The sequence below is a fragment of the Scyliorhinus torazame genome, chromosome 21 (assembly GCF_047496885.1).
Source record: "Scyliorhinus torazame isolate Kashiwa2021f chromosome 21, sScyTor2.1, whole genome shotgun sequence".
Classification (NCBI taxonomy): domain Eukaryota; kingdom Metazoa; phylum Chordata; class Chondrichthyes; order Carcharhiniformes; family Scyliorhinidae; genus Scyliorhinus; species Scyliorhinus torazame.
This window is the reverse complement of record NC_092727.1, coordinates 1,058,210-1,072,262: the sequence shown is the minus strand read 5'-3', so window position 1 is coordinate 1,072,262 and position 14,053 is coordinate 1,058,210. Positions and strand designations below refer to the sequence as shown.

Below are 14,053 nucleotides of genomic sequence, written 5' to 3'. Positions count from 1 at the left end.
GAACTGTCAGAGTGTCAGTACTGGGGGACTGCTGCACTGTCAGAGGGTCAGTACTGAGGGAGTGCCGCACTGTCAGAGGGTCAGTACTGAGGGAGTGCTGCACTGTCAGAGGGTCAGTACTGAGGGTGTGCTGCACTGTCAGAGGGTCAGGACTGAGGTCGTGCTGCACTGTCAGAGGGTCAGTACTGAGGGAGTGCCGCACTGTTAGGGTGGCAGTACTGAGGCAGTGCCACACTGTCAGAGGGTCAGTACTGAGGGAGTGCCGCACTGTCAGAGGGGCAGTACTGAGGGAGTGCCGCACTGTCAGAGGGTCAGTACTGAGGGAGTACCGTACTGTCAGAGGGTTAGTACTGAGTGAGTGCCGAACTGTCAGAGTGTCAGTACTGGGGGACTGCTGCACTGTCAGAGGGTCAGTACTGAGGGAGTGCCGCACTGTCAGAGGGTCAGTACTGAGGGAGTGCTGCACTGTCAGAGGGTCAGTACTGAGGGTGTGCTGCACTGTCAGAGGGTCAGGACTGAGGTCGTGCTGCACTGTCAGAGGGTCAGTACTGAGGGAGTGCCGCACTGTTAGGGTGGCAGTACTGAGGCAGTGCCACACTGTCAGAGGGTCAGTACTGAGGGAGTGCCGCACTGTCAGAGGGGCAGTACTGAGGGAGTGCCGCACTGTCAGAGGGTCAGTACTGAGGGAGTACCGTACTGTCAGAGGGTTAGTACTGAGTGAGTGCCGTACTGTCAGAGGGTCAGTACTGAGGGAGTGCCGCACTTTCAGAGGGGCAGTACTGAGGGAGTGCCGCACTGTCAGAGGGTCAGTGCTGAGGGAATGCTGCACTGTCAGAGGGTCAGTGCTGAGGGAGTGCCGCACTGTCAGAGGGTCAGTACTGAGGGAGTGCCGCACTGTCAGAGGGTCAGTACTGAGGGAGTGCCGCACTGTCAGAGGGTCAGTACTGAGGGAGTGCAGCATTGTCTGAGCGGCAGTACTGAGAGAGTGCTGCACTTGTCAGAGGGTTAGTACTCGGGGAGTGCCGCACTGTTAGAGCGGCGGTACTGAGGAGGTGCCGCACTATCAGAGGGTCAGTACTCCGGGAGCGCTGCACTGTCAGTGGGTCAGTACTGAGGGAGCGCTGCACTGTCAGAGGGTCAGTACTGAGGTTGTGCTGCACTGTCAGAGGGTCAGTACTGAGGGAGTGCTGCACTGTCAGAGGGTCAGTACTGAGGGAGTGCCGAACTGTCAGAGGGTCAGTACTGAGGGAGTGCTGCACTGTCAGAGGGTCAGTACTGAGGGAGTGCCGCACTGTCAGAGGGTCAGTACTGAGGGAGTGCCGCACTGTCAGAGGGTCAGTACTGAGGGAGTGCTGCACTGTCAGAGGGTCAGTACTGAGGGAGTGCTGCCCTGTCAGAGGGTCAGTACTGAGGGAGTGCTGCACTGTCAGAGGGTCAGTACTGAGGGAGTGCTGCCCTGTCAGAGGGTCAGTACTGAGGGAGTGCTGCACTGTCAGAGGGTCAGTACTGAGGGAGTGCTGCACTGTCAGAGGGTCAGTACTGAGGGAGTGCCGCACTGTCAGAGGGTCAGTACTGAGGGAGTGCCGCACTGTCAGAGGGTCTTTTATTGTGAGCTGCCTTCTTGAACCGCTGCAGTTCATGTGGTGTGGGGACACCTACAGTGCTGTTGGGGAGGGAAATATAGAAACATCGAAAAATAGGAGCAGGAGGAGTAAATTTGGCCCTTCAAACCCAATCCGCCATTCATAATGATCATGGCTGACTATTTCCACCTGTGCTGCCACTTTTAAGGATCTGTGGACCTGCATGCCCAGATCTCTGTGTCTCTCTGCTCCTGATGGTTCTGCCATTTATTTTATAGTTCCCATCTGAATTGGATCTCCCAAAATGCATCACCTCGCATTTGTCCGGGTTAAATTCCATCTGTCATTTCTGTGCCCAATTGTGCAGCCTATCTCTATCCTGCTGTATTCTCTGACAATCTTCATCACTATCCACAACTCCTGCAATCTTAGTATCATCCGCAAACTTGCTAACCAGAACAGCCACGTTTTCTTCCAAGTCATTTATATCTATTACAAAGAGCAGAGGTCCCAGTACTGATCCCTGTGGAGCAGCATTTTCTCATTTTTTGACGAAGTTCCAAGGAATTAGCAAAAATGCCTTCACGAGCAAATCATCCTGACTGAGGATGCTACGGTTTGATGCAAAGACAGAGAATGTTCCGGGAATATGACCGGATCCAACAAATGACTGAATAAAATCAGAGATGTAAAGCAGACAAATGATCAATGTGCCCAGCAGAGTCTGAGAGATCACCGGCAGGACCCACAGTGCCAATCTTCTCTGAGGGAGTGGGGGGAGGAGAGGAGAGGGGAGGGGAGGGGGGTGCGGGGAGAGGGGGGTGGGGGGCGCTGTGAATCAGCAGTGTCCCAAGAAACAGGAGAATCAGAGACAAGGTGGTGGGGGTAGATACAGTATATATAGGGTTAATTCTAACTATATGATATGCTAATGCAATACTGTGTGCATCATCACAGGAAGTGATGTCTCATTATATTCCTCCCTCGCTGCAAAGAAGACTCTAAAATATTTCTCAACAAGTTTCTGTTCAGCTCAGCAAACTATAAATTTTCCATTTTAGCACAAGACCAAACAAATGATCTGCTTACTGAGGTGGGTGTAAAAGATACCATGGTGTTATTTTGACGATGAGCAGGGGATTATCCACATGTCCTGGCCAATAGTTATCCTTCAATCAACATTCGAAAATCAAACAATCTGGTCATTATCATGTTGTTAATCAAATCTGTAAATGTTGGTGAAATACAGATATCGACACAGCAGAACCAGCAGATGGTATACACGGCTGCTACTCTGTAACGGGGTGGAGGGAGTGAATGTTTGTGGAAGGAGGAGCAATCGAGCGGCTGCTTTGTCCTGGATGGTGTTGAACTTCTTGAGTGTTGTTGGAGCTGCGCTCATCCAGGCAAGTGGGGAGTATTCCATCACACTCCTGACTTGTGCCTTGTAGATGGTGGACAGGCTTTGGGTCAGGAGGTGAGTTACTCATCGCAGGATTTCTAGCCTTTGACCTGCCCTGGTAGCCACAGTATTAATGTGGCTGGGTCCAGTTCAGTTTCTGATCAATGGTAACCCCCAAGATGTTGATTGTGGGGGATTCAGTGATGTAAATGCCATTGAATGCAAGGGGCTGTGGTTAGATCCTCTCTTGTAGGAGATGGTCATTGCCTGGCACTTGTGTGGCACGAATGTAACTTGCCACTTGTCAGCCCAAGGTCATTGATGAAGCAGCTGAAGATGGTTGGGTCTAGGACACTACCCTGAGGAACTCCTGCAGTGATGTCCTGGAGTGGATGTTGATTGTGGGGGATTCAGCGATGGCAACACCATCAAGGGGCGATGGTTAGATTCTCTCTTATGATGAATGCAGGAATTTCGGGTATATTGGGCAGGATTCTGCGTTGGATGATGCCGAAATCGGGAAAGTCGATTGGGCAGAGAATCGGTTCCGATGCCAAAAACATGGCAGGTCACGCCAAATCACAATTCTGCAGTCTGGACAGGAATCTGAGCCTGACCTGGCGACATCACAGGGGAGTTCAATCTTTTTTTTAAATGAATGTTTAAATACATTTAAAGTACCCAATACTTTTCTTTTCAGTTAAGGGGCAATTCAGCGTGGCCAATCCACCTAGCCTGCACATCTTTGGGTTGTGGGGGCGAAACCCACGCAGGCACGGGGAGAATGTGCAAACTCCAATCGGACAGTGACCCAGGGCCGAGATTGAACCCGGGACCTCGGCGCCGTGAGGCAGCAGTGCTAACCACTGTGCCGCGTCTGGCAGATTAATCTTTGGAGCAACAGGAAGTGGGGGGCAAATCGTACGGGGAAGGGAAATGATCACAGGGGGGGGGGGCAATTGTGGGGAGGGGGGGAAATCACAAGTGAAGGGGTCAATCTCAGGACCGAGCGACAGTCAGTGCTGGAGAAGTGAGTATTCATTGATACGGGGAATCACGGGGAGTCGTGGGGAGGGGATTGCAGAGCAGATGATCATGGGGATGAGGGGGGTAGGGGTTGAAATTGTAGGGGAGGAAGGTAAGGGGTGGTGATGTGATGAGGGTGGGAAGATAATCATTATGGGGCCACCAATTGTGTGTGGGAGAGCAGAGAGGTAACTGATCTCTGTACACTTTGTCCTGTATACTGAGTCCTTTTATCATTTTAACAGCTAGTTTAGGTCACTCTTTAATTTTCTCAACTCAAGGGAATGAAAACCTAGTGGAAATTGAGGAGACTGGATAATATGAGCTGGTTGTTTAGCGATTGTGAACTCTAACTCATTACCCTCTGTTGTCAGTAAGTGAGGGGGGTCAAAGTCCAATGGATTAAATGTATCTTCAGTTTGTGTTGCATTAACTGATTTGATTTATTATTGTCACATGTATCAGTATACAGTGAAAAGTGTTGTTTCTTGCCTGCTGTACAAACAATGCATACCGTACATAGGGAATGAAGGAGAGACTACAGAATATAATGTTACAGTTATAGCAATGTGTAGAGAAAAGATCAACTTAATACAAGGTAGGTCCATTCAAAAGTCTGATGGCAGTAGGGAAGAAGCTGTTCTTGAGCCGGTTGGTACGTGACCTCAAACTATTGTATCTTTTTCCTGACGGAAGGAGGTGGAAGAGAGTATGTCCGGGGTGCGTGGGGTCCTTAATTATGCTGGTTGCTTTCTGAGGCAGCGGGAATTGTAGACCGAGTCGATGGATGGGAGGCTGGTTTGCGTGATGGACTGGGCTACATTCACGACCTTTTGTAGTTTCCTGCGGTCTTGGGCGGAGTAGGCTCCATACCAAGCTGTGATACAACCAGAAAGAATGCTTTCTATGGTGCATCTGTAAGAGTTGGTGAGGGACGTAGCTGACATGCCAAATTTCCTTAGTCTTCTGAGAAAGTAGAGTCGTTGGTGGGCTTTCTTAACTATAGTGTCGGCATGGGGGGACCAGGACAGGCTGTTGGTGATCTGTACACCTAAAAACTTGAAGCTCTCGACCCTTTCTACTTCGTTCCCATTGATGTAGACAGGGGCATGTTCTCCACTACGCTTCCTGAAGTCGATGATAATCTCCTTTGTTTTATTGACATTGAGGGAGAGATTATTGTCGTCGCACCAGTTCACCAGATTCTCTATCTCATTGTTGTTTGAAATCCGACCCACTACGGTGGTGTCATCAGCAAATTTGAAAATCGAGTTGGAGGGGAATTTGGCCACACAGTCATAGGTGTATAAGGAGTATAGTAGGGGGCTGAGGACACAGCCTTGTGGGGCACCGGTGTTGAGGATGATCGTGGAGGAGGTGTTGTTGCCTATCTTTACTGATTGTGGTCTGTGGGTTGGAAAGTTCAGGATCCAGTCGCAGGGGGAGGAGCCGAGGCCAAGGCCACTGAGTTTGGAGATGAGTTTTGTAGGAATGATGGTGTTGAAGACTGAGCTGTAGTCGATAAATAGGAGTCTGACATAGGTGTCTTTGTTATCTAGGTGTTCCAGGGTAGAGTGCAGGGCCATGGAGATGGCGTCTGCTGTGGACCTGTTGCAGCGGTAGGCCAACTGTAGTGGATCAAGGCAATCCGGGAGGCTGGAGTTGATTCGTGCCATGACTAACCTTTCGAAGCACTTCATGATGATGGATGTCAGAGCCACTGGACGATAGTCATTAAGGCACGCAGCTTGGCATTTTTTTGGTACAGGGATGATGGTCATCTTCTTGAAGCAGATAGGAACCTCAGATTGTTGTAAAGAGAGGTTGACGATGTCGGCGAATACCCCCGCCAGCTGATCCGCGCAAGACCTGAGTGCCCATCCGGGTACCCCATCCGGGCCAGTGGCTTTCCGAGGGTTGACCTTCGAGAAGGCTGCACTGACGTCTGCAGTGGTGATCTCAGATACAAGTTCATCCGAGGCTTCTGGGGTGGACGGCTCACTCTCGCTGACCTCTAGCTCAAAGCGGGCATCGAATGTATTGAGCTCATCAGGGAGGGGTGCGTTAGAGCCGACGATTTTACATGCCTTCATCTTGTAGCCCGTCATGTCTTGCAGACCTTGCCACAGACGGCGGGGGTCCGTGCGGCGAGCCTGGGACTCGAGCTTGGTCCGGTACTGTCTTTTGGCATCTTTGATGGATTTCTTTAGATCATATCTGCCTTTCTCGTAGAGGTCAGGGTCGCCTGACTTGAACACCTCAGACCGAGACTTCAGCGAGCAGTGGATATCCCTGTTCATCCGGGTTTCCGGTTGGGAAACACGCGGATTCGCTTCTTTGACACACAGCCTTCTACACACTTACTAATGAAGTTAGTTACTGTCGTGACGTACCCGTTCAGGCTGGTCGCAGAGTTTTTAAATACTGACCAGCCCACTGACTCTAAGCAGCCCGGTAGGAGAATATCCGGTTCCCCAGAACAACAATGCACAACTTTCTTCGACGCATTAACAGGTAACATCTGGATATCAATCACTCAGTTTCTGGCTTTAGAAAGAGCTGTTGCTACCAGCACAGCGGCAGCCGAGCAAACTCCAAACAAAACATACTCTCAGAAACCAGGATGTAGAAATAAGGCCCAGAAACTAGATGTGAGTGTGGGAGAGGGAGGGAGGGAGGGGCAGGGAGGGAGGGGCAGGGAGGGAGGGAGGGAGGGGCAGTGAGGGAGGGAGGGAGGGGCAGTGAGGGAGGGAGGGAGGGGCAGTGAGGGAGGGAGGGAGGGGCAGGAGGGAGGGAGGGGCAATGAGGGAGGGAGGGGCAGTGAGGGAGGGAGGGGCAGTGAGGGAGGGAGGGAGCACTCAAACCGTGCTTCACTCTGGAGGGTAGGTTTGGTGAAGGGTCTAATTTTGGTGCAGGGTTAAGGGTCGTGTGTCGGGTGTGGAGATGAAGATCATACATTCCTGTCGTGTGGGCATCACTGACGAGGCCGATATTTATTGCCTTCCCCTTGCCCTTGAGAAAGGTGGTGATGAGCTGCCCTGTTAAACCGCTGCAGTCCCTGTGGTGTAAGTACACCCACAGTGCTGTTATGGAGGGAGTTCCAGGATGTTGACCCAACGACCGTGAAGAAACAGCCGATATATTTCCAAGTCCGGGTGGTGAGTGAGATGGAGGGAACCCCCAGGTGGTGGGGTTCCCAGGTATCTGCTGCCTTGAGAAAATAATGTTTGGCTTTGGGTTGGATGGGTCTGTGAGCTGAAGTTTTTAATTTTGCTGCAATTCTGTGAGATTGTGTGTTGTGAAATTTATTTTTCTCTTTTCCAGGTCACTTTCTGAGCAAAGTTTGGTTTTAACACGAGAACGATCAAGATTTTAAAATAAAAATTATCTTTTGTCGAGGGAAAGAACATTTCAGAATCCTATTTTCCGTCTGTGCTTTGCTTTTTTACGGATGATGCTCAGGTTATTATACTAACTGGACACTGTGCTGATGGCTCCTGTAGTTGAACATCGATCTACAGCAGGTCAGGATCAAGGTAGTCACAGCATGGGACCTCGCAGATAAATAAATGCATGGGGAATGGTAAGGGAGGGCAGTTATTAGAATAATGGTTTATTATTCCAGAACCCGAGGTTAAATTCCACAAGACCGTTTAAGAATTTGAATTCCGTTTATAAAAAATAAATTTAGAGTACCCAATTCATTTTTCCAATTAAGGGACAATTTACCATGGTCAATCCACCTACACTGCACATCTTTTGGGTTGTGGGGGGGCGAAACACACGCAAACACAGGGAGAATGTGCAAACTCCACACAGACAGAGCCGGCATCGAACCTGGGACCTCGGCGCCGTGAGGCTGCAGTGCTAACCACTGCGCCACCGTGCTGCCCTGAATTCAGTTTAATAAATGTGGAAATAAAAAGCTGGGGCGAAATTCTCCGGTATCGGCGCGATGTCCGCCGACCGGTGCCAAAAACGGTGCAAATCAGTTGGGCATCGCGCCGCCCCAAAGGTGCGGAATCCTCCGCATGTTGGGGGGCCGAGCCCTAACGTTGAGGGGCTAGGCCCGCGCCGGACTGATTTCCGCCCCGCCAGCTGGTGCGGAAATGACATTGCCGGGCGGCGCATGCGCGGGAGCGTTAGCGGCCGCTCACGGCACCCAGCGCATGTGCAGTGCAGGGAGTCTCTTCCGCCTCTGCCATGGTGGAAACCATGGCGAAGGCGGAAGGAAAAGAGTGCCCCCACGGCACAGGCCCGCCCGCGGATCGGTGGGCCCCGATCGCGGGCCAGGCCACCGTGGGGGCACCCCCCCGGGGGCCAGATCGCCCCGCGCCCCCCCCAGGACCCTGGAGGCCGCCCGTGCCGCCTTGTCCCGCTGGTAAGAGAGGTGGTTTAATCCACGCCGGCGGGACAGGCATCCTAGCAGCGGGACTTCGGCCCATCCGGGCAGGAGAATCGGGGTGGGGGCAGCCAACCGGCGCAGCGCGATTCCCGCCCCCGCCAAATCTCCGGTGCCGGAGACTTCGGCAACTGGCGGGGGCGGGATTCACGCCAGCCCCCGGCGATTCTCCGACCCGGCGGGGGGTCAGAGAATCTCACCCCAGTTTCAGTAAAAGTGCCTGCAAAACAATCCGAGTAACCCAGAGTAGCTCAGAGTAACCCCAGAGTGACCCCAGAGTAACCCCAGAGTAGCTCAGAGTAACCCCAGAGTTAACCCAGAGTAGCTCAGAGTAACCCCAGAGTTAACCCAGAGTAGCTCAGAGTAACCCCAGAGTTAACCCAGAGTAGCTCAGAGTAACCCCAGAGTTAACCCAGAGTAGCTCAGAGTAACCCCAGAGTTAACCCAGAGTAGCTCAGAGTAACCCCAGAGTTAACCCAGAGTAGCTCAGAGTAACCCCAGAGTTAACCCAGAGTAGCTCAGAGTAACCCCAGAGTTAACCCAGAGTAGCTCAGAGTAACCCCGAGTAACCCCAGAGTAACCCAGAGTAGCTCAGAGTAACCCCGAGTAACCCCAGAGTAACCCAGAGTAGCTCAGAGTAACCCCAGAGTAACCCCAGAGTAACCCCGAGTAACCCCGAGTAACCCCGAGTAACCCCAGAGTAACCCAGAGTAGCTCAGAGTAACCCCAGAGTAACCCCGAGTAACCCCAGAGTAACCCAAAGTAGCTCAGAGTAACCCCAGGGTAACCCAGGCTGGAGGGTGGGAGACTCCAGTTCCCAACCTGGTTCACTCACAACTTCCCCCTTAAATGGCGAACAAAGCTCTCAGTTATATTAAAGCACTGAAGGAGGAACTGGACAAAGACAACTTCCCACCTTCACCTTCTCAACGGGCAGTTAGGGAAGGGCAATGTTGGCCTAACTGACAAAGCTCAAAATCTGTAAGAGTTATTAATAAAGTCCTGGATTGGGAGATCTGTTGCCGCAATGTGAAAGATCCTCAGAGCAAAGTTTCACTTTCTTCATTTGCCCCGTCTGTTTTATTTTCTTCCGTCAGTTTATTTTCTCTGATTCACCCTCTCTGGCAGGCAGTCATTAACCGAGGTGTGCGTTTGTTCTGATGGAAGCTCCTTGGCTCTTCATCCTCCTGTAGATTCCCCACTGCGTCCTCAACCCAATCCTTATAGATCCCAAAATCTACTGGGTCAAAACTGAAACTTGGTGCCACACTGCACTGGATCCAGATTGGGACCAAGTGCCACACTGCACTGGATCCTGATTGAGCCACAGTGCCACACTGCACTGGATCCTGATCGAGCCACAGTGCCACACTGCACTGGATCCTGATCGAGCCACAGTGCCACACTGCACTGGATCCTGATCGAGCCACAGTGCCACACTGCACTGGATCCTGATCGAGCCACAGTGCCACACTGCACTGGATCCTGATCGAGCCACAGTGCCACACTGCACTGGATCCTGATCGAGCCACAGTGCCACACTGCACTGGATCCTGATCGAGCCACAGTGCCACACTGCACTGGATCCTGATCGAGCCACAGTGCCACACTGCACTGGATCCTGATCGAGCCACACTGCACTGGATCCTGATCGGGGCCACAGTGCCACACTGCACTGGATCCTGATCGAGCCACAGTGCCACACTGCACTGGATCCTGATCGAGCCACAGTGCCACACTGCACTGGATCCTGATCGAGCCACAGTGCCACACTGCACTGGATCCTGATCGAGCCACAGTGCCACACTGCACTGGATCCTGATCGAGCCACAGTGCCACACTGCACTGGATCCTGATCGAGCCACACTGCACTGGATCCTGATCGGGGCCACAGTGCCACACTGCACTGGATCCTGATCGAGCCACAGTGCCACACTGCACTGGATCCTGATCGAGCCACAGTGCCACACTGCACTGGATCCTGATCGAGCCACAGTGCCACACTGCACTGGATCCTGATCGTGCCACACTGCACTGGATCCTGATCGGGGCCACAGTGCCACACTGCACTGGATCCTGATCGAGCCACAGTGCCACACTGCACTGGATCCTGATCGAGCCACAGTGCCACACTGCACTGGATCCTGATCGGGGCCACACTGATGAATCATTAATCTGGGTCTGGTTCATTATTACTTTTTCAAAACATTTAGAATATTCTATTTTTTCCAATTAAGGGGCAATTTAGCGTGGCCAATCCACCTAACCTGCACATCTTTGGGTTGTGGGGGCGAAACCCACGCAAACACGGGGAGAATGTGCAAACTCCACACGGACAGTGACCCAAGCCGGAATCGAACCTGGGACCCTGGAGCTGTGAAGCAATTGTGCTATCCACAATGCTACCGTGCTGCCCTTAAGAACAAATAAATCTACACTATATCATTTTACCGTAATCCATGTACCTATCCAATAGCTGCTTGAAGGTCCCTAATGTTTCCGACTCAACTACTTCCACAGGCAGTGCATTCCATGCCCCCACTACTCTCTGGGTAAAGAACCTACCTCTGATGTCCCTCCTATATCTTCCACCTTTCACCTTAAATTTATGTCCCCTTGTAATGGTTTGTTCCACCTGGGGAAAAAGTCTCTGACTGTCTACTCGATCTATTCCCCTGATCATCACACCATGGGTTCTGGGGGTGAAACCCACGCAGACACGGGGAGAATGTGCAAACTCCACACGGACAGTGACCCAGAGCCGGAATCGAACCTGGGACCTTGGAGCTGTGAGGCAGCAGTGCTAACCGCTGCGCTACCGTGCCGCCCACTGGTTGGTTATTGCTAATGGGATGTTGAACTTTTCTTTAGGAACATTTTCTAAAAGATGCTCAGATTCCAACGTCGTTGGCTCACAGTGTTAATGAGGAGGGGTCTAAGGTCAATGGTCATGGGGAGGGGGGTGAGGGGTCAATGGTCATGGGGAGGGGGGTGAGGGGTCAATGGTCATGGGGAGGGGGGTGAGCGGTCATGGGGAGGGGGGTGAGGGGTCATGGGGAGGGGGGGGGTTTGAACCGGTAGGTGGAGCATCAAAAAGTGTCTGTTGGAGTTCTGTAAATATTCAGCTGTTAAAATAATCCAGAGATTTTAAATTGCTTTCAGATATGTGTAAAATGTTTGTATTTTTTATTGTTTCAAAACTATGAATTTGCAGCATTTAAAATGCACATTGTCATATTTACAATAAAAATTTGGACAGTAAATTACAATTGAACCCAATCCTGCGTTTGTTTCCATCAGGAATTCACGTCGAATCTCCTCCTGTCCTGAACATTTGAGAGGAAGGGCAGGGGAGAGGGGAGGGGGGCAGGGGGGAGAGGGAGGGCAGGGGGTGGGGAGGGCAGGGGAGAGGGGAGGGGGGCGAGGGGGAGAGGAAGGTCAGGGGAGAGGGGAGGGCAGGGGGTGGGGAGAGCAGGGGAGGGGGGAGAGGGGAGGCAGGGGGAGGGGAGGGCAGGGGGGGAGGGGAAGCAGGGGGAGGGAGAGGGAGAGAGTGGACAGGAGGAGTAGGTGAGAGAGGGGAGGGGAGGGGTGGGGGAGAGAGTGGGGAGGGGGTGGAGAGAGGGGAGAGGAGGCAGAGTGGGGGGGGCAGGGGGAAGCAGGTTATGGACGCTGTGGCCATTACAGAGACTGGTTATAAGTTGGCATGACCACAATCGAAATATTCCAAACTCAGCAGAAGGAATAACCATTAAAACTTGAGAAATGAGGACTGAGGATGAGAACAAACAAAGAACAAAGAAATGTACAGCACAGGAACAGGCCCTTCGGCCCTCCAAGCCCGTGCCGACCATACTGCCCGACTAAACTACAATCTTCTACACTTCCTGGGTCCGTATCCCTCTATTCCCATCCTATTCATGTATTTGTCAAGATGCCCCTTAAATGTCCCTATCGTCCCTGCTTCCACCACCTCCTCCGGTAGCGAGTTCCAGGCACCCACTACCCTCTGCGTAAAAAACTTGCCTCGTACATCTACTCTAAACCTTGCCCCTCTCACCTTAAACCTATGCCCCCTAGTAATTGACCCCTCTACCCTGGGGAAAAGCCTCTGACTATCCACTCTGTCTATGCCCCTCATAATTTTGTATACCTCTATCAGGTCTCCCGTCAACCTCCTTCGTTCTAGTGAGAACAAACCGAGTTTATTCAACCGCTCCTCATAGCTAATGCCCTCCATAACCAGGCAACATTCTGGTAAATCTCTTCTGCACCCTCTCTAAAGCCTCCACATCCTTCTGGTAGTGTGGCGACCAGAATTGAACACTATACTCCAAGTGTGGCCTAACTAAGGTTCTATATAGCTGCAACATGACTTGCCAATTCTTATACTCAATGCCCCGGCCAATGAAGGCAAGCATGCTGTATTTCTTCTTGACTACCTTCTCCACCTGTGTTGCCCCTTTCAATGACCTGTGGACCTGTACTCCTAGATCTCTTTGACTTTCAATACTCTTGAGGGTTCTACCATTCACTGTATATTCCCTACCTGAATTAGACCTTGCAAAATGCATTACCTCACATTTGTCCGGATTAAACTCCATCTGCCATCTCTCCGCCCAAGTCTCCAAACAATCTAAATCCTGCTGTATCCTCTGACAGTCCTCATCGCTATCCGCAATTCCACCAACCTTTGTGTCGTCTGCAAACTTACTAATCAGACCAGTTACATTTTCCTCCAAATCATTTATATATACTACAAAGAGCAAAGGTCCCAGCACTGATCCCTGTGGAACACCACTGGTCACAGCCCTCCAATTAGAACAGCATCCTTCCATTGCTACTCTCTGCCTTCTATGGCCTAGCCAGTTCTGTATCCACCTTGCCAGCTCACCCCTGATCCCGTGTGACTTCACCTTTTGTACTAGTCTACCATGAGGGACCTTGTCAAAGGCCTTACTGAAGTCCATATAGACAACATCCACTGCCCTACCTGCATCAATCATCTTAGTGACCTCCTCGAAAAACTCTATCAAGTTAGTGAGACACGACCTTCCCTTTACAAAACCGTGCTGCCTCTCACTAATACGTCCATTTGCTTCCAAATGGGAGTAGATCCTGTCTCGAAGAATTCTCTCCAGTAATTTCCCTACCACTGAAGTAAGGCTCACCGGCCTGTAGTTCCCGGGATTATCCTTGCTACCCTTCTTAAACAGAGGAACAACATTGGCTATTCTCCAGTCCTCCGGGACATCCCCTGAACACAGCGAGGATCCAAAGATTTCTGTCAAGGCCTCAGCAATTTCCTCTCCGGCCTCCTTCAGTATTCTGGAGTAGATCCCATCAGGCCCTGGGGACTTATCTACCTTAATATTTTTTAAGACACCCAACACCTCGTCTTTTTGGATCTCAATGTGACCCAGGCTATCTACACACCCTTCTCCAGACTCAACATCTACCAATTTCTTCTCTTTGGTGAATACTGATGCAAAGTATTCATTTAGTACCTCGCCCATTTCCTCTGGCTCCACACATAGATTCCCTTGCCTATCCTTCAGTGGGCCAACCCTTTCCCTGGCTACCCTCTTGCTTTTTATGTACGTGTAAAAAGCCTTGGGATTTTCCTTAACCCTATTTGCCAAT

At 51.4% G+C, this 14,053-nt stretch overlaps 1 protein-coding gene across 4 annotated transcripts in view; it reads left to right on the top strand.

The window, feature by feature from the left end:
* LOC140398087 (myelin protein zero-like protein 2) overlaps positions 1–7,418 on the top strand; it is a 48,887-nt gene extending 41,469 nt beyond the window's left edge. For 2 of the 4 annotated variants that reach the window (XM_072486307.1, XM_072486305.1), the window contains one exon: positions 7,336–7,418. In XM_072486307.1, coding sequence (XP_072342408.1) covers positions 7,336–7,387 — 52 coding nt within the window. In that variant the 3' untranslated portion in view covers positions 7,388–7,418. Of the gene's footprint in view, positions 1–2,832; positions 2,990–7,335 lie in introns of those variants that run through there. The other 2 variants (XM_072486304.1, XM_072486306.1) reach the window with 2 other exon arrangements.
* Positions 7,419–14,053: the final 6,635 nt, after the last annotated feature.